The sequence below is a fragment of the Ixodes scapularis genome, unplaced genomic scaffold, assembly GCF_016920785.2.
Source record: "Ixodes scapularis isolate PalLabHiFi unplaced genomic scaffold, ASM1692078v2 PGA_scaffold1__304_contigs__length_218370807, whole genome shotgun sequence".
In the NCBI taxonomy this organism is placed as follows: Eukaryota; Metazoa; Arthropoda; class Arachnida; order Ixodida; family Ixodidae; genus Ixodes; species Ixodes scapularis.
In genome coordinates this window covers 160203801-160223572 of record NW_024609846.1, presented here as the reverse complement: position 1 = coordinate 160223572, position 19772 = coordinate 160203801, and the positions used below count along the sequence as shown (strand labels likewise).

The following is a 19772-nucleotide window of genomic DNA, read 5'->3' as shown; positions in this document are numbered from 1 at the left end:
AATCAGTGACTTTTGCCTGGCGCAGCCTTTTAGCGGCGTCGCGGATTGCGGACGGACGTTGCGAGCATTCAGGATTGCTAACCCTAATCACTTTTCTCCAGTGATGAAAACGCGTGAAAATTTGCATCCTTTACAGAGTATGCGCATGAAATGCTCCAAAAAAGGCATGAAATGTGCGCATGAAATGCTCCAAATAAGAAGTCCGGGCGATGTTCGAAAACACAAATGCTTAGAAAGCACCACTGTAGTCGAAGTAAACAAACACGGCGACACGGGCGTTTCTGCCGTCTTGATAGTGCCGCCACGAGATTGCCGTACGAGTAGGTGGATCTTCCCTTCTAGTACGTGCTGGGTTATCATAGCGACACACAACGAAAATTCACAGTCAAGGATGGTGCTTTTACGCGGAACGATGAGCTTCCACTACGCCGTCGACGATTACCACCAACGCCATGTTTGTGGATAGAAGAAGCCGGCCCGCGACCAGCATGCAATGCGCGCGAATGGCTGGTTGGGCTCGCTCCAACGTCCCGCGCCGTGAACGACACGTGCATGCGTCCTTCCGTCGCTATGGCAACTGAAGCCTCTCTCTTCACTTCTGCCCGCTTCTTCGAGCAACCTCCTTGCCATCCTTGCCCCCGCGAGTGCCGCTTACGGCTAGCGCCGTTATCTAGTCATCTAGTGTCGCACAGGGAAGCGTGCTCGCTGCGCGGGTCGGTCGGCGCGCTGCTCCAGAAATCTCACTATAACCGGTATTTCCCTTCGCGCGCCTGCATTTTAAGCGGTATGTAATTACATGGAGTTCTATGGGAGGCGAACCGGTGGTTTAAAAAAGCCGCGTTGTACCCGGTCCTGCACTATAAGCGGTTACGTTGTAAGTGGTCTATACTGTACCAGTACAGTTATTAGTGTGGTACCTGTACCTGTACAACAAATGGTGACTGTGGCGGTGAAGGAGCCATCCAACGAGGGCCTTCGCTTTGTGCAGGGCCGGCGCTGGTGGGCATCGTCGGAGGAGCCCTGGCAGACGCTGGCCTGCTGCCGGGAGGTGGCTGCGGCGGTGCGCTCCCCGGATCCCCGGCGCTACGTGTGCCACTTGCCCGTACACCAAGACGGGTCGTGCAACGGCCTGCAACACTATGCGGCCCTGGGAAGGGACGCCCACGGGGCCCGCCAGGTGAACCTGTTGCCCGAGGACAGACCCCAGGACGTGTACAGCGGGGTGGCCGCCATGGTGAGGTCCTAAGGCTCCCAGCGGGGAGAAGCCCCGGTTCGGCTTCCTTTTCGCCTTCCTCTTGACTTCCTCCTCAACTTCCTCTTCGGATTTCTTCTCGGCTTCTTCCTCAGCTTCCTCCTTCGCGCGGACGAGGTGTCGGCGTGGGCGGTTGAACCTAGCAGTCTGCGTCCTCAATACCGCCGCAAACGAATTTGGCGGTTCCCACACTTGGCCCTTAAGCTTTTGGTGGTGAAATATTGTAACGATCGAATCGATGCGCTCTCGGCGAGGATTTTAGATATTAACCTGTATGCAGCGTGGTCAGACTGTGGCACTTGGTTGAATCATCCGAGACTTGTAATAAGGCATATATGATTAAACATTCACCTTAACATTGCTCTGTGAAATCAGATGGCTGTAAGGCCTTCTGTGCCCTTGACAGAAACTTGACACATTCTTTATTAAAGATGACCATAAAGTAAAAAGCCATTCCACAAGTGTATTTCTTAATAAATTTCAATCGAGAGAAACTGTGTCTTTTTTAGGATCCTTATCAAGCGATACATTGGGTTATCTATTAAGCTGGAAGACCTGGAATTATCGGGGAATTCCAAAGCATCTGGAAAAGTCTGGGAATTATCAGGGAATCTGAAAAAAGTTGGCCAAGTCAGGGGAAATGACCAAGGAGACAGCCCGGCGATGCGCAACGAAGTGCGAGGGCATTGTTTGTAGGGGCATGGGTTGGAGAGGCACCAGAGAGTGGTAAGAAACGGCAGTACTATAGTAGCTATTTGATAATACAAATGCAGCTGAAGCCAGTGTTCACCCTCTGCTTCTTTTAATTTGAATAAATTGTTTTAAATAATGAAGCACCCTTGTATATATCGTAATATACCGTGAAAATGCCCATTTCTTTCAAGTGCCCACTGTTAACAATTCCCAAACTTGGGAATTCTGCAAATTATTCGTTAAGCGCCCGATTTGACCGGACAAGCGCCCGTGTCTGGATTACCCAGTTCTCATCGAAAGTGGGTGGGTGCTCCCCAGGATTTCACGGTAATATTATTCTTCAGCAGCAGTTTCTGGATTTTTAGGCTTTCATAATGGTTTGGGATTTTCATTGAACTAATTCCTCTGTTTTTTTCCGTTTGTGTGCAATTTTAACCATATTTAGTCAGGGAAAACCTGCAAAAGTCGGGGAATTTTAAAGGTGTAATTGGGTGGACAACCAGTAAATGTGATTAAACAAAATGTATACCAATATACCATAGAGTGGTTAAAAATGTATCAAAACCGTGCAAATCCTTAGAAGCCAAGTGGGAAATCCCGAGGGAAACAGCGACATCCCCGGTGCCTTCCTTCCAGGTGGAGCGGGAGCGGACGAAGGATGCGGCCAACGGCGTGGCCATTGCCCAGGTCCTCGAGGGGTTCATCAAGCGCAAGGTGAGCCATCCTGCAACACCTACCCCTCAACCAAGAGACGGTCGAGGCGGCCACACCATCGTTCGACGGTACGCACTCTGCCACCAGGGTTGACCAATGGTGCACACTTCGGCTGAGCTGCGATCGTAGCAATGCTTCGAGAAGATGCGATCGTATGTCTGGTGCATCGTTGCATTTAACACGTCGACGACGTCGACGTTTTGGTGACTCGCTGTTACGAGTCTCGCTCTACACATTGCAGTAAATATATATGGTACAACCGCTCGAAATGGTAATAAAAAGACAGTAATTTAGACAGAGGATTTATTATTTTTTTTTCTTTATGTAGCGAAGGGACATGGAGTCATTGGAAACGCCAAAATGAAACGCACTTATATCTCGCAAGCAAACTGCAAATGAGATGCACTCCGAGCGACGGGCGACACAAATGCGTGTTTGAAAAGAGGGAGCTTGCAATGTCAACACTCCGTTCCAATAGCGGTCACATAAAGGAACTTGGTAGTGCGCAGACTCGGCCCTTTCTTGTCTTGCCGTGTGCTCCGGGTACCTGGGTGGCCATGGGGCGATGAGGTGCCGGCGAGGAAGGCAGATCCCAGGTGAAGCGGCGTTTGAGGTGGCGTGTTTGGGAAGAGGGCACTGCCATGAGGTGCCCTGGGAACACGTACACCAGCTTCCAGCGGAGGATCGGGTCCGGGTGGGGTTGAAGGCCAAGCCAAAACGAGGTCGAGAGAGCTCGGATCCGTCGCTTGACGGCTTCTACTTCCTCGCCCCGCTGCCTCTGGCGTGGTACCGCATTCCGAACTATTCAAATGTCGTTTGTTCGCTCTCGTCGTCCTCGCACATTCCATACCACATGATACCGCTTATGTCGTGGAGTGGGAAATGCGACTTCTATAGCCAAATGCCGGTATGTCTCTACACGTCTTTAAGAGGACCCGAAACAACACCGTTGTGCTGTCGCATGGGGGAAGTTAAGTTGCTCATTATTAACCCTTTGAGGGTTGCCACTGTACATGTATGGCGGCAATTACATGTTTGTGTAATTGCATTCTGGGGGTTTCTGCTATATGCGTGCATGCATTGAGGGATTTTCTGCTGCAGTGCAACCCACTTATAACGATACCATGGATAACAATGTACCGCTTATGATGATCAGTTTCTAGATTTTCGAGACTAGAAATCCTCAGTTTCTAGTCCAGATACAATGATAATCAATTATAACGATTGAAATTTTTGGGTTTTCTCATTATTCTTATAAGTGGATTGCACTCTATATATGTTATGTCTGTGGAGAAGCTCTGTAAAGTACAGTCGTCGCGGGAGTTAATAGCGCCACGCGAGCGCGTGTTTTTTTCCGAGGGGCGCTTGACTGGTGGCTTTTGATAAAACTAGAGATGACGTCAGGGCGAGTCCATGCGGAGTGGACGGGGGAAGCCGTCTCAATTCAAGGGAACCGTTGTTATCATTCGCACGCCCGCACGGCCTGAGTGTAGTTCGAATGAAAAGGGGAGATGATTCTGCAGAAGTCAAGATCGCCGAGCACGAATGAGATGGCTGTTTAGAAAGAAAGAAGGAAACACGTCGTATTTTCTAACTTCTGCAGAATCATCTCCCATTTTCATTCGAACTACGCTCACCCTTAGGCAGATGATAGCAACGGTTCCCTTGAATTGAGCGCCTTCCCTCATCCACTCCGCATGAACTCGCCCTGATGTCATCTCTAGTTTTATCGCAAGTCACCAGTCGAGCGCCCCTCAGAAATAAATGCGTGCTCGCGTGGAGCTATTAACTCCCGCGACGACTGTACATAAACCTTTTGCATTCGGTCGCCTGAAAAATTTTCTTGCTGTGACTACCTTGTATTTGCTTTGTTGCAACTCAAACCATATTGCATTTAAAATATGTAAATTGAAATAAGAAATCACACTTTTTTTATTATAACTGCTATTTTCCTAAAAGTGGGTTTGTTACGAGCATGTGCGCAGAATTTTTGGTAGGAAGTCAAACAGGCCGCTTTGTATTCAGAACTTCCCCCAGTTGTCAATTTATTCTTGCCAGGCATGTGCAGCTAGTGGATATTGAGTATGAAGCGAATTTGAAGCAAATAGTGGTTTGGCCGAAGCGAAGAAATTCCAGCCCAGAGGAGACACGAGTGAGGTTGTCTGAATAGCGATTTCAAGGGACGAATTACCAGGGCACCGCGGGACTCATGGTTTTTGCTTCTAGTCGCGTGGAGGAAGCTCTCCCTCCAGGTGTGAATGTTAAGTTGAGGGATGAAAACTGAACATTACAATTATGCCTAAAATTTTAATGCGAAAGCATTAACTGTCTCACGGAGTGAGTTGATGTCATCAGTTTGAAGTGCGAAAACGACAGATAGTTTCCTTCGATTCCATTGGCTGGCGCGCGTCAACGGGGCTCCCACTGGCCGCTGTGCTCGTCAGTTTCCACGACCGCTCACCCCATGGCGCTGCGTGTCCATCAGCGCGGAGCGTCCAAGGTCACCAGGGGAGCACGCGCGCTGACTGGCGACGAAAAGTACGCAGCAGACGAGAAAGGGAGCGGACGAGCGGCTTGTATGCTTTCGCATTCATAACTCATAAGGAATGCTTAAGTGTACCTCAATCTTTTTTTTGCTCCTCTGTATAAATATTTTTATTAGATAAAAAGAAAACCTCCCTCACTTTTGAAGAGTTTGGCCATGTGCATCCATTCCGAATTTGAAGACTGGGTACAATGGGCATGCCTACAGCAGCCTTCCGGCGCCGGTTCCGGCTAGCATAGCTGAAGCGCTCGGCGCGTTCCCAGGTGGTGAAGCAGACGGTGATGACGGTGGTGTACGGGGTGACCCGCTTTGGAGCCCACCTGCAGATCATGAAGCAGCTCAAGGACCTGGAGGACTTCCCCCAGGAGCACTGCTGGGCGGCCTCCCACTACCTGGTTCAGCGGACCTTCCTCTCACTACAGGAGATGTTCACCGCCACCCGGGAGATACAGGTGCGGTGCCGCATGCCAAGGCAATCGCTATGCGATTGGACGCCTTAAATGCAAGGAACGAACCCGTATAGCCGTTAATTTAGCATTTACTAAAAAATGTGCAAAGTTAAAAGGTTATCCCTGACTAGTCTCTTTCTCTGTGAATCTTTAGAGTGTCGCGCATAGCCCCAATTGCTACACCCCAGTCATTTAATGATGCTGACTAAACTGTGTAGGGCTCGCCATTTGCCATAATTTCTGCGAAGTTGATGCATCTTGTGCTGTCATGTTCCCCATGTTCTAACATTGCAAAAGAATCTGCGGAAGTGCCTGGCCATTCAACCTTGGATCATGTGACTGTGCTCTTGGTACTTTTACACCTTTTTTCGTTTAATTAATTTAATTAATTGTTTCCTTAAATCATCCACAGGGTGCTCCACATCAGGGGGCACAAAACATCCAAAATTACTATGAGAGCATTTTGAAAATTGGTAGGATCCTGTAAGGGTACAATGTCATCTAGGAGTGAACTCCACTTAGAAACTAATACAGTAAAACCTCGTTATAACAAAATTGGATATGACAAAGCAATCATAATTCCCCCTGCTTGCTAATAGTGGGAAGAAATGGACATTGGCTATAACAAACTAATGGTTATAACGAAATAATTACGACCGCTCCTTCAACTTTGTTATAACGAGGTTTTACTGTAACTGCAGTGCAGGTAATTTATTATAGCCGTTATAGTTTTAAAAATACTGTCGAGACCGGTTATAATGAAGTCGGTTATAACGAAATAGCGGCTACAGCGAAGCGATCACGATTTCCCATTCCCTTTTGCCCTTCGTTATGACCTAAATTGGTCATAACGAAATAGCAGATATAGCGAAGTGATTTCCGGTTCCCGTTGACTTCGTTATAACTGGTCTTGACTATAGTAAGACGGAGTTTGCATGAGTTGTCTGTGCACGAAGAAATATAGATGGCAGCTTGACAATGTATATATTTTTTTAATGGTGAGTGATAGAAGAGGTGATGTAGGACGGACAAGGGAGACACTATATGGCGATCTGCATGGCTGTTTTGGGCGACCCAGGCTCGTTCAAAGCTTAGTTTGTGATGCTGCTCAGAGATGGCAGCACATGTTTTTTATTGCACACATTTTTAAGGATAGCGACTGATTGCGGAGATAAGCAGAGCTAGACCTGCACATGCAATAAAAAAGAAAACAGTTTAGAATCAAAAATTGCAAAAAAAGAATGGTTGAGGGGTTAAAACATTTAGTATCAAATTATTTTAGCTGCACGCCAACCTAAATTATTGTTAAACTGTTTTCCAGGCCTTTATTTGAGTAAGCTCCTAAAAGAAACACGTTATTGATGGGAAACTGCTATCGAAGCTGTCTGTGTTGTCATGTTGACAACACAAAATTCGCTCATCCACTGACCTGGGCAACCACGTCGTCCAACACAAGTTGCTGCTGTTTTTGTTGCCGAAAGCTCTCGCACCAAGGCAACACTGTAGCTGTTGCCTGTGTTGTGCTGATGTTCTTGCGATGTAACAGGTTTGTCGGGCAACAGGGCAGCTGAGAACAAAGTTGATCAGTTGTTGATGAGCTTGTTCTGCTGCTGTCCCCACCGTGTTTTCTCGATGTGACAGGGCCTTTAGGGCTTCTCCGGGGCCAGTGTGCTCCTGTATTGTCGTCTGTCTATCAATTTTATTTTTTTTTTTCTCCTTTTAGGGGATTTTGTAATTTATTGTGAAAGAAAGTGCCTCAGGGTCATATCCATTGCGAGAAAGGGCTGTACAGCTTAGATGAATGTGCCTACCGGTAGCCGGGTCTTCATGCTAAGAGGTCATCTGGCTGTGCCCACAAAGTGTATCAGTGAAGAGGGCGGTGACATCGGCATTGAGTGTATACAAGGAGCGAGGAAAATAAATGATTTTAGCTGTGTTTAAGACATTCTCCTGCTGTTGTCTTTTTTTTTTTGCCTTGAAAGTCTCTTCATTTTTTGCACCATATTCTCATTGTGACTAATTATCATCAGCTCATTCACTGTTATCTCTTTTTACTTTGTTTTGGGTTAATAGTAGGGGTGTGTGAATAGTGATTTTGGAAACCCGATCGAATATGAATCGAATAATTGTGGCACCGAATCGAATACGAGTCGAATAATTTTCGAATAATAAGTAGACTGCTAGTGAAGAAGAGTACAGATTATAAAATTAGTTTATTGTTCTAAAATGTTCCTTAAAATCATTGTAACAATGCAACTAGACGATAATGACTAGAGTTAAACTATATATCATTAAATAGAGACAAAAGCTACTAAATTGTTAGAATGCTAAGCATGACATCAAGGTTCACGTAAATGCTGAACATAAGATCACAGTTCGCGTCGAACTATAAAAAAAAAGAAAGGGGGAATCTTGCACCTTATCAGATTTCTTATCACTAGCCATATGTGAGTGAGGTGAAACAGTACACTAGACATCTCATTTTCGCAGATCGGAAAATGAGAAGGCTTGTTACGTCAGCTTGAGGTATACTTATAGTTCTTATGCAAAGAAACAAGCTTTTCCATGTGTTCTGCAGGGAGAGACTCTCGACGGCTTGTCACAGTGTTCGAGCACGTTGAGAACAGTTTCTCGCTTGCAACCTGGGTTGCGTGAATTGCTAGCTATTGTCGCGTCGCACATGCGAGGGTCTTATACCTTTCTTTGCCTACAATTTTCCACAAGTGGAATGGGCTGTAGGTATGTGGCATAAGTGGACTGAAGGTAGTCGTAGACCTCTTGCATTAGACAACTTGGTGCATCATTCTTCTTCGACAATGTCAAGCGGTTCAATATCTTCCACACTAAAGGCTGCTCACTGGTTTGATATTGCTCTTCGGCGCAACTTTCTTTGGACATGAGCTGTGTTGAGTCTGGTACATCTTGAAGCATTGTACTTAGTAGGAACTCTACATTCTCTTTTTCTTCCTTGCTGTAGCAGATGTCTTTAAATCGAGGATCAAGGAACGTAGCGAGGGCATGAGGTGCCTGTGTGCTTACGTCCAGGAACCTTGTTTTCACTGATCTGAGAAGACTCTGGGAAAACGCCTTGTCTTCAGTTTCTCTTGCACCCTCAGAAAGCAACGTCTTCACGCAGTGAACAAGTGGAATAGCCATGGAAAGTGTTGGGAAAGACTCGGCACGAGCAGCTGTTGTGGCTTTTTCAGTTGGTTGCAGCGCTGATACCAAGGCCGTTACAAGATGCAATTCGTCCATGATCAAGTTCTCAACGGTATCGGTTTCTGCCAGGTCCAACGCAACAGCGGCCTTGAGCTTCAGCAGGCGTGCAAGAATGGCCTACTCACTGTTACATCTTGTGGGTACATCTTGTACCAGCTCAAGAGGAACTTCTTTGCCCATCCTCTTTTGTATGCCCCACTATGGCTTGTGCTTTGGTGCACACATTTGTGAACCCTCTGATTTCTTTCTGAGCATCTTGACCGCAAAGCTGCAACTTATGTGCAAAACATGCAATATGCACCCACGGCGTTCGGGCAATCGCAGAAACCAAGTTCCGAGCATTATCAGTTACCACAAAGCAAGACAACATCATAGATATGGCCCACTCCTCAAAGACGTCCCCGATCAAAGAACGCAGATTCTCCACAGTGTGGCGTTTATGCATACAGCGGCACGCAAGCACAAAACTGTAAGGCACGAAGTCATCACTCAGCACATGGCAAGTCACTGACACATAACTGACGCCAGCTCGTGACGTCCAGCCGTCAGTGGTGATGGCGATACACCTGTGCAGCCAAGTGTGGAGAGCATACCTAGCAGCATCGTACATTTCCGGCACAACAGTCCTCGAGAACGTCGTTTGAGAAGAAATGTTGTACTCAGGCACTGCACATTTCATAAGCTCCAGAAAAGCTGGTTCTTCTACAACTGTGTTGTTGTGCAAGCCAGTTGCAATGAAGCAGCCAATTTTCTTTGTTAGTGCCCTGACTCGAACGCTCTGATTACTCAGTCGGGGGTCGAAAGCGGGCATCATAGTTGCGTTTTTGGACTTTGGAGCATTACGCTGCTCCGCCGCAGCAGCTGCGCTTTCATACTCCTTGTGGGCCCCTGGATGACGCCTCAGGTGATTCAACAAAGACATCGTCGTGTTTGTTGGCATTTTCAGGATGGCGCCACACACAAGGCACTTTGACGAAGCTGCGCAGGACCGATCAAATAACTTCCACACTCCGGTGCGCTTTCTCTTCAAATAACTTCCCACTTCCAACCACTTCTACTTCGCTCATACTGAGCAGCAGCACCGTTGCAACCAGTTCCGAAACGTCTCCATGACACACTTTTTGAAAGCGTCCACAATCAGCCTTGTGCGAAAGTAGAAGCAACAGCAGCGTACGAAGAGAGAGAAACTGATGCTGCCGTTGATGATGATTATTGCCTAGGAAAAGAGGGTACCTATTGCTATCTTGCGGCACGCATGGCAGGCGCGCCGGCACGTTGCGGGACACCTGAAATAGTATAATCTTGCTCCGCAACACCATAACGACTATTCGGAAATTATTAAAAAAAAATATTCGAAACTTTCGAAAATTATTATTCGATTCGATTACCAAATCGAATAGGGTAATATTCTATTTGTTATTCGAAAATTGTGAATATTCGCACACCCCTAGTTAATAGTCGACCAGAACTTAAGGGGGTTGGTGCTCATAATACTAACTAAGGTCTATACTGAAAGACTTCAGTTGCATTTTTTACTTCAGGATTGCATGTTATCTGACATTGATTGCAAGGCGGGAAAGATGGCTGTGCAGTGCTAGGTGGACAGCTGATTGCTACATCCAGCATCTAGCTTTCTTCTTTGCGGCTAGCCTAAGGGTGAAGTGGCAAGGAAGGATGCCAGCATCTGCCTAAACAGTCCCGTCTTCGCCAGAATTCCTTCTTGGGAGGGTGTGCACGCAGTATCAAAGACATTGAGTACTGTCAAATTTGGAAGTGTCGTCTCGAAAATCCTGTAATCCCTTTGGATTCTGAGGGACCCTCAATACGGTCCACGTTCCAGGGTTATAAGTCTGTCTTTGGAAATCGCTGTTTACCTCGTCAAATTTGGATATGAAAAACCTTAATCAAGTAAAATGTAGTGATATTATTGTGTTTTTCTGGGTTAATTGCATAAAACCTTTGCAAAATGTTTGCTCAGATAGATGGTATAGTTCTGTTGTGCGCACTATTTCCGTGACACAAGAGCTCTCTGGCGAAAATGCCATTCAGTGTACTTTTCCCGCAAAGTGGCCATAGTGCGGGGACCGTCGCCCATGGAGTGGCCAGATTGTTTGTGGAAAAGCTTTCCAATGCAATCCCTCGAATTTAGTTCTTCGCTAGCAATACTCACTTTGGTTTAGTGCGGTGAGCAAGTTCGTTAGCCACTTGCACAGAGGGTACAGCTTTGCAGTGCCAAGCTCCACTCGGAGGACATAGAGGGCACTAAAAAACAAATGTGTCTGCTAGTCGTACCAATGGCTGCCTCGCCTTTTCTACGGTCATCGGAAGTGCACCCCTTCGTAACGAACGAGGACTCGGCCTTCGAGAAAGGGCACAGCAAATACTTCGAAGGATACATTATTTTTTGTCAACTAACACTTACCAGACATGCAGTAATAAACAAAGAACTCGCGACCGAGAAGTTGTTGCTATCCTGTGAAGAAAATTTTGTCTGCAAGGGCAGGGCTTGATCGCACGTGCGATCACCCCCTCTCTCCTTTTTGCACCTCCTTCTCTCGCGCGTGGAAAGAGGCATTTTCGTCGACCTGCTCACTGTACGCATGCCGAATTGGTATTTACTTAGATCGCTTTTTGTACAATCGTGGAGACGCGGACTCAGAAAGAGTGAGAACCTTCCGCCTCCGGTTGCACCTCCTCGCGAGGATCGAGGGGGGGGTCAAGTCTTTTTCTCTGTGGGTGTCTTGTGAGGCACGAGTAGGGCTCGACGGTTGCCTCTCCTCTGCCCGCAGGAGTGGCTGACGAGCAGTGCCAAGCTGATATCGCAGGTATGTGGGCAGCCCGTGGAGTGGGTCACCCCTCTGGGACTGCCTGTCGTCCAGCCGTACCACAAGAATGCCTCCGTCCGGAGCCCAGTGTCCTTCGTGAGTCCTCCTTCCCTCTCTTCCTCCGAGACCGAGCCAGCGCGAACTTTTCGGCTATTCGGATAGACGTAGCGAGACGCAAATAGCGCAACAGACGAGGACTAGTAGTACGAGTTTCACCCACTCTACGCATAAAAACCATTGTTGTACGTACGCATCACACTTCCTTATAAAATTCTTCTCTCCTCACCTGAAATAGTTAGATACATACCGGCCAAGTCTCCTGGCACGGTTTTCAGGATCGTCGGAAAAGCGCAGATGTCTAGCTCCCTTGAAGAAAGAAAAACCGCTTTAGAAAACTAAAATAAGGGCTGTTATTTTAATGCACTATCTTTAGCTTATTCCCTGAGAAAATTCTCACATTGTCGTTTATTGTCGAGTTAAATGCATTTGAAGTTCCTCCTAACAACAGTTTCCCATCGCGAATGAAAACTTGTTACCCAAACAGAGATTTCGGTCTCGGAACCTTTCACAACGCTGCAAACCTTTTATGAGATAAAATACGTACTCCAGAGGTGCAGTATCGTGATTTCAAGGTAATACTTCTCTTGAATTGTAATTATCAAAATCCACGATTCTTTCACACGCTGACAAGTTAGTCAGGTGCACCTCGCACAGGAAGCCACAATTATCAGTTGAGAAAATACAAACGCTGCCTTTTCTGTAGATAGATATTTGTCGTATTGTAGTTCAAGAAAGAAATTTCATATCTTGCATATTATTTCTTTTTTAATAGTTTCTCATGTCGGAACACGTAACTTCATACTCTGGAGACTAAAACTCGCGAACCTTTTGGGCAGGTGCACCTTTCACAGGAAGACTTCCGGATTTTGACTATTTCGGTTGTACAATTGACAGGAAAATCTCCCGAAAAGCTCAAGTTAACTCCCTGCTCCCCCTCCCCCGCACTTCAACAAAGAGTGTAACTGTTGCAACTGATGGCAGCAATGATAGTGAGGCCGAGCTGTATCTCACTAGCGTGTGCAGTGCAATAAAAATGTTATGAAGTTGCCTTCATGTAAATTCAGTCATTATTTCCTAAAAAAAAATGTTGCACCTTCCTTTCCTCCCTAGCTCAGCTTAGAAAATCTCCCGGATTCGAGCTTAGAAAATCTCCCGGATTCGGTATCCCCGAACTTGGTAGGTTGTAGATGCAGCACTGACACACATACACATGTCCTTGTTGTGCATAGTAATAAAAAAAAGCTTAATATATCTTTCTCTTGACTTTTGTTGTGGTGGCATCCAAATATTTTCATGTCATTAAATAAAGAGGAGCACCTGTCGCAGTGGATTGCATAACGGCCCGAAGGTGTTCTAATGAAGGGAAAACTCCATAACTTTGATGTTGCAGCTAGCAAGCACCTGGCATCACCAGTCATTGGCAGACTGGTGATGCCAGGTGTTTACCCGGGAGTGGTAACCCAATCCTGGGTGACTGGTGGTGCTGTCTGTTTCGACTGGTTTGGCTAGGCACAAACATGCCTACGCAGTATTCGTGTGTGGACACGTAGCACACATTTAACAATCACTAGGCGATGAAAAAAAACAAAAACAAATTAAATGTTATATTATTGCGCAACGCTACATCACGGAAATTTCTAGTTAAATCACGACGCAATACACATACCATCAAAATTTCGCATCAGCTGACGCTGTTCATTTGCATCACGTCGCGTGATTGTCCGTGCAATTTTTCTCCCTCTTTTGACCTTGCGTGGTGGCTTGGGCATGTCCCCATCAGCTGGGATCAAGATCTAGACTTTTGGGGTAGTGATCATTACCCCCTCCATCTAGGTCAGCACTCGGGTCGGTTCTGCCACCTCCGCCACCCGTGTCGTGTAACGAACTGGGACATGTTCCATTTACTTTTACCTTCGATCATACTCCGTGCAGCAAATCAACGTAATTATAGAAAGAAAGAAAAAATATAGACAGTTAGTGCACTAGCTGAGTGCGAGACATCTTTTTTATCTTTGGGATGTGCATCTGCAGAAATGAGCCATCTGCATGATGGCGTTGCATTTTGCCTTTGGAAAGCCACCTGCAGTAGCCGTTTCCAGTACTAGGCTAACAACTCCAACCTCACGTTTCCACCCACATTTTACAAGACCCAGTATTGTAACATACGTTCCTGGAAATGTTATATATTTCACTTTCTAATTTTGGAACAGCTGGCAGGAGGTCCTGTCATCAGACGCTTTCCCATTTTGCAACAGCAGAGATGTGAGGAGCTTGTTCTGTGCAGGGCGACAGAATCCCCCAGGATTACTGGTCCAGCTTTGAAATGTACCAGTGAGTATGTGCTTTCATCTTGGGCCTTAGAGGAGCGCCTCTTTCCTTGCTCCTGGGATCAGATGGTTCATTCGTTGCTTGCCAGTTATAAAAGGAGCTTAAACTTTTTTATGTAATTAATTAATTCCTGCATGAAAGTTTTTCACACAATTACAGGGAAGCTCCAAATTTTACTGTAAGTTTCGAGGTAAAAGGGTGGTACGGTATTTAGGTTGGCCGCAATCGCGGTGGATGTGGTTGTAGTTTTTTTATTACGCTTCTTACTGAATGCCAGTTTACGGCAGTGTTTTTTTGTTTTTCACGAAGCAAACTGAATTCCTTTCATTTGGGTAGATTCAGCCTGGAATAGCCAGGGTCATGCAGCCAAATGTTCTTCAAAGTTGAGACACACTTGCGGAATTCTTTGCTGACGTGTCGTGCTTAAACTCTTAACGAAACATCAACTTGTACAAAGAAGTGCGGCTGCTGCCTCGAAGACAGGAGCGCGATCCGAGCTTTCTAACCTCGTTCATCTGGGCCCCAGGCGGCCCAACGTGATGAAGCAGAAGAATGCCTTCCCACCGAACTTCATCCACTCCCTGGACTCTAGCCACATGATGCTGACTGCCCTCTTCTGCCACAAGTAAGTGACGAAGCGTCAAGACCCGTTGTCGACCGCGCACTCGAGGCCCACCGTACTTCATGTGGCCTTGCGACGGACCGCAACAAACGCTTTGAGCAACCGGAACCAACGCGCGGTACGAAGCGTGCCGCATGGCCTTTTGGTTGGGCAGAGGACGCGTGGAGCGTGTGCTCGCATCGCGGCAAGCCATGAGCGCTGGATTGGCCAAAGTGGCTTGTAGCATCTGCTGCGGTACATCGTAAGGCAAAACAGAGTATGCGGTAACACGTCGTTATAACGAAATCATTGAAACTTACAATTTACTTCGCTATGTAAAATTTTCGCGCTTCCCACGTAAAAAGCATTTCCGTCGCAGTATGGTTTCCATTGCGACATGTTTCTTGTGGGTGTGAACTAGTGGCGTCAAACTATCGATACTATCGATGGTGAAAGCCAAATTTACCTATCGATCCGGCTATTGTAAAACTATCGATAGTGCACTATCGATAGTTGACTATCATAAAAGTTATAGCATACTATCAATAGTCAACTAGTAGTATTGTGCAAGTTTTTATAGTCGAATATCGATGAAAGCAGAATAATATGACCAAAGCACTCCCATCCTACTGAAACATATGCCCGTTTGACCAATGCTGGCTCGCAACTGCAACGTTTTTGTCCCGTAAATCCAGGGTTGCTACCGTTTAAAAAGAACTTGCATCCCCCTACCCTTCCCCTCCCCCTTGAAAAAAGTTCTGCAGATACCCATGCATATGACACGTCTCAAATGCAGCAAACTAAAATTTATTAAGGTGAAAGCCTTATATGTCTCATCGTTCAGTCAACCTTCTGAAAACACGTCGGCGACACGAATGGTACCAATGAAATGGCGCCAAAAGTGTGTCGTCAGGGAGCGCGCTGTCTTCGGAGGTTCACTATCACGTTTACTCAGGCGAATTAGAGGCAATGATATTAAGGACGACAAAGTGAAAGGGGAAACACTGCTTCTTGAGCTTTTTTTTATTTATGGGCCAATCCAAATGAAATTTATAGAGCATAACCATCTTCCCATTATGATGACAAATATGTACTTTGTTTTAAAATAGCTTGGTTAGTTTTGATAAAATTAACTATTTTATTTGAACATTTTATGGCCGAGATTCCAAAAAATTATGAAGACAAAACTCAAAAAGGAATATATCTCTGTAAAGTAGAAGGCTACAGAATCCAATAAGGTATAAATGAAGGCTCCACGATTATTTATAACATTTTTATGGCATTTCGAAATTTTCAGTTTAAAAAATTACTTTTTACAATCTACAGGGTGTCACAAAAGAAAATTTACACGGTCTTTTTTACCGCAAAAATAAACTAGGCATCGCCGAACGCTCATTCTCCGCCCAAAGGTAGAGCTTGAGGTCACAACCAGATGCCAAAGTTTCAGCTCGATCCGATAACTTAATCAAAAGTTATTAGTGATTTTGTGAAAATTTCAATGGGAAAATGGAGCCCATTTTTGCCAGTTTTCGGTTTCTGGTGTGTCATAGAGCCCCATGTGTTTGAAAACTCGGCCGGCCGCCATTTTCCCATTGAAATTTTCAGAAAATCACTTATAACTTTTGATTAAATTATCGGATCGGGCTGAAACTTTGGCATCTGGTTGTGACCTCTAGCGGCTACCTTTGGGCAGAAAATGAGCGTTCGGCGATGCCTAGTTTATTTTTGCGGTAAAAAAGACAGTGTAAATTTTTTTTTGTGACACCCTGTATATTGGAGGTGCTAACAAAAAATACTGATGCCTAGGTTGATACAATTAGACCCCTTATTGGATACCCCACTTATACACCTACCAAACAAAGAAATAATTAGGAAGATCGGTTGTGTAGAGGTTGAGATACGGCTTCCGCAAAATAGCAAACTGCGCAAAAAGTTCATTTCAAGAAAACAGCAAAAAACGTTCACGGACAGATTTTTATTGCTACCCGCGGCGAACTCCACTCGGATGCGACAACCTCGCAGATCTTGCAACATAGCTTGAGAGTACCGAAACTCTCTCTCGGGAGCTTCTTGATCGGCGCCCGAGACGCCGGCCATCAGGGCAGCTTTCCGCGTCGTAGCGGACGTCGATGAAAGTTTTTTTAGTTTTTCCTCGGCTTTTTTTTTCTTTCTCGTCGATCTCGGAAGCGCTGAGCATCACCGTGTCGAGCCGCACTCGCTCGCTTGAAGTCAGGATGTCGACAACACCGTCGATGCGACATCTTCGTGTTCGGGCTCCCGCACCTTGTCGTCGACGTTCAGGCTCGCGGAGGGAGGTACTCACTTGATCGAATGGTGTTTTAGCGAACGCCCACGTTTCGCCGAACGACACTTTAGCGAATAGTCGGACGTTTCGGGTGGGCCAAGTGGGTTAATATTTTTGTAATGAGCTGCCGCAGACTGTCGCCGCGAAGCGGCGTAAAGCGCAGCACGACGGATGGGTTAACGCGCGCCCCTGTTATTCGCTAAAACGTTCATTCGCTCAAATGTGGCTGTTCACTAAAATGTCATTCGCTCTTGTGATATGGACCCGTGTGAAACTTTCTCCGTGGAGTTGTTGTGATCGGCATGGTCAGAGACGCGCACGAGAATCAAACAAGATGGCGGATCGGAAACAACGAGCAGACGCTTCGTAACCCTAACGGCCAGTGAGAAAGCGCCATTTGCGCACGTGATCTGAAATAGCCAACCGCGTGGCAAGATTTAGTTTTTTATTTGTGCTTCGTTCTCGGCAGCCAATCGCCGTCTAGCATCGTGAATGGCAGGAGAAGAAAGAGCGGGAGCGGAGCTTTCAAATGAGACCAAGATGCCCCCCTTCTATCGCGTTGTTCTCGAGCTACCGGCGGTCAAATTGTACTTCTTTTTTTTTCCTTTTTTCGGAGGAAGCATCTCCGTTTAGATACTTCAAATCAATACCCCAAAATAAATAGGGCGTATTTTGCGATAATACTTTGAGAAAAGATGCGAAAATACCTGTAGATATTAAAAAACGTAATTTCAAAAATGTGATTTTTTTGTCATTTTTTGTTTCAGGGAGCCGTGTCCCCCCTTAAGAGGAATCAAAGTGAATTAAGTAAATCATGTGTCTGTCTTTAATGCATGGGTGCTTAAGCTTTCGCCTTCAAGTGGTCTTGGGGATAACGTAAGAGACCCTGTGAATTTTTCGACAATTTGTGCAATCCGGACAAAAAGATGAGTGCTGTTTATTTGCAATACGCCAAAATTCGCTTTCTAAAATCTTTGAAGCGAAGGAGCGCACCCTTTCTCTATAACGATCCGTGCATCGTAGTATGGTGTCTGGAGCGCATTCCCGACCGGTGTGTCTACCGCACCGAAAAAAAGTGGTCCCTCGATTTTCGCCCGGTGATGTCTTAGAATTGACACGCCGTCGCTGGCCACTATCCTGACATCGTCCCAGCAGCGGTGGTGGATATGGCAGACGCCTCTCCGCTGCAGGTCAATCTCTAGCCCGACGGTCCACGGAAGTTTCAGCACCCAGGAATTGCGACGCTGTGACAACCGCGACACTCACATTCACTCGTTCTATTCGCTGGCCTTTCTACGACCAACTGCTCGGATCACGACGTCCGACGGCGTGGCACTCCGGCTTCTGTGACGTCATTTGTGCCTCTTCGGGAACACTTTCGACACATGGGCGGAATAGGACGCTAAACACACAGATTGAAAATGCATTCCAGGCACCATGAAGGCAGCAAAGGAAGAGATGACCGACAATGACGTTCTTGGGAACTCCTTAAAGCAGGTTGCGTGATAAGTTGGCTTTGCCAGCCTAAGGCTGCATCAGCTTTGGCAGCGTGGGCAGCTCTAGCACCGCCGGGGTGCCACCCGTGCGGCCCATAAAACCCGCAGCTTTCCTAAAAATAAACCTTCTCATAGCTCGTGGAACTTCGCTGCGATTGCGTCTCCATCCGGTACTTCATCGACGCAAACAGGATAAACAGTGTGACGCTGACTCCCGAGACTCTTGTGAGGTTTCGAGCACCTGCCAAGCGTTCTGCACAATCGGCGTGTTGGGCAGTATGGGTAGATTTGCACGAGGTACTGCGAAAAGATTGATCGTGTTGTGATGACAAGTCCGCGGATCATCCATCTCCGAAGAGCATTCGCACGGAGCAGATGAGTGCATGTCTTTGAAAGGCTTTTGGCGCACTCTTGTCCAAGAATAGTCGTCACGACGGAGGGTGAGCAAAAGTGACGTTTGACTGCGATGACCTCGGTGCCAGCGCATCACAATGAGGAGGAACCATTGACTGCTACAAAATGCTCCGAAGCTGTACGGATTGCAGCGTCTTAAACAAGCTTTGGCAGAAGCCTCTCGACATAGGCACGAACCTGCTGCGTATCAGCTGGGAACTGTTGCTGCCGCTTCTATCTTGAGTAGGACTAAGAATTGCGTGACGAAAGAGTAATTTACCATCTTTTATTTTGCTACGTGCTTTATTGTTGCGAGAAACTCTCGTCCAGTGACGAGATGTGGATTTTAGGGATTGTTGACGTACGTGATACACGATCCGCAGTTGAAAATTGTGACTTCATCCGTCCCATGATTCTGCTATAAGCGGGATCTAAGAACAATCAGATGTCTGCAAGCTTTGCAAGTCCTGGAATACAGTGTGCCCCAGAAGACACTCTCTAACAAGACTCAAACGAGAGTCAGTCTATTTTCCCCACGAGCCAGTCTTATTTTAGGTCATTACACGCGCCAAACATACATTACTCTGGAATTAGAAACTCGCTGCTTTGGAAACATCCTTGCATGTAGTGAAATTTAAATGTAATGAACTAACTCGCATATTTTACTGACTTTGTTGTACTACTATTTAATTGAAAAAAGGGGTTGCTAATCTTCCAGGGGTGGGCACTCGTTCAAAGTTTTGCAGTAAACACGTAGCTTTAGTTTGATGTTTTCGTGCACAGTTGAAAACTCTGCAATAGCACGTGCCAGAATTTGGTTTTTGCCGCCAAGTCGACAGAGTCAGAACATCCCTAATTCTGGAACTGCCACTGAGCACAGCCATTGGGTCCC

At 46.3% G+C, this 19772-nt stretch overlaps 1 protein-coding gene across 2 annotated transcripts in view; it reads left to right on the top strand.

Annotated features, from left to right (window-relative positions):
• Positions 1 to 19772, top strand: part of LOC8030692 (DNA-directed RNA polymerase, mitochondrial) — a 102728-nt gene that overhangs the window by 68275 nt on the left and 14681 nt on the right. For both annotated transcript variants that reach the window (XM_029995037.4, XM_029995026.4), the window contains exons 24-29: positions 989 to 1234; positions 2582 to 2659; positions 5468 to 5656; positions 11662 to 11793; positions 14042 to 14088; positions 14612 to 14710. In XM_029995037.4, the coding sequence (XP_029850897.2) occupies positions 989 to 1234; positions 2582 to 2659; positions 5468 to 5656; positions 11662 to 11793; positions 14042 to 14088; positions 14612 to 14710 (791 nt within the window). The remainder of the gene's footprint in view (positions 1 to 988; positions 1235 to 2581; positions 2660 to 5467; positions 5657 to 11661; positions 11794 to 14041; positions 14089 to 14611; positions 14711 to 19772) is intronic.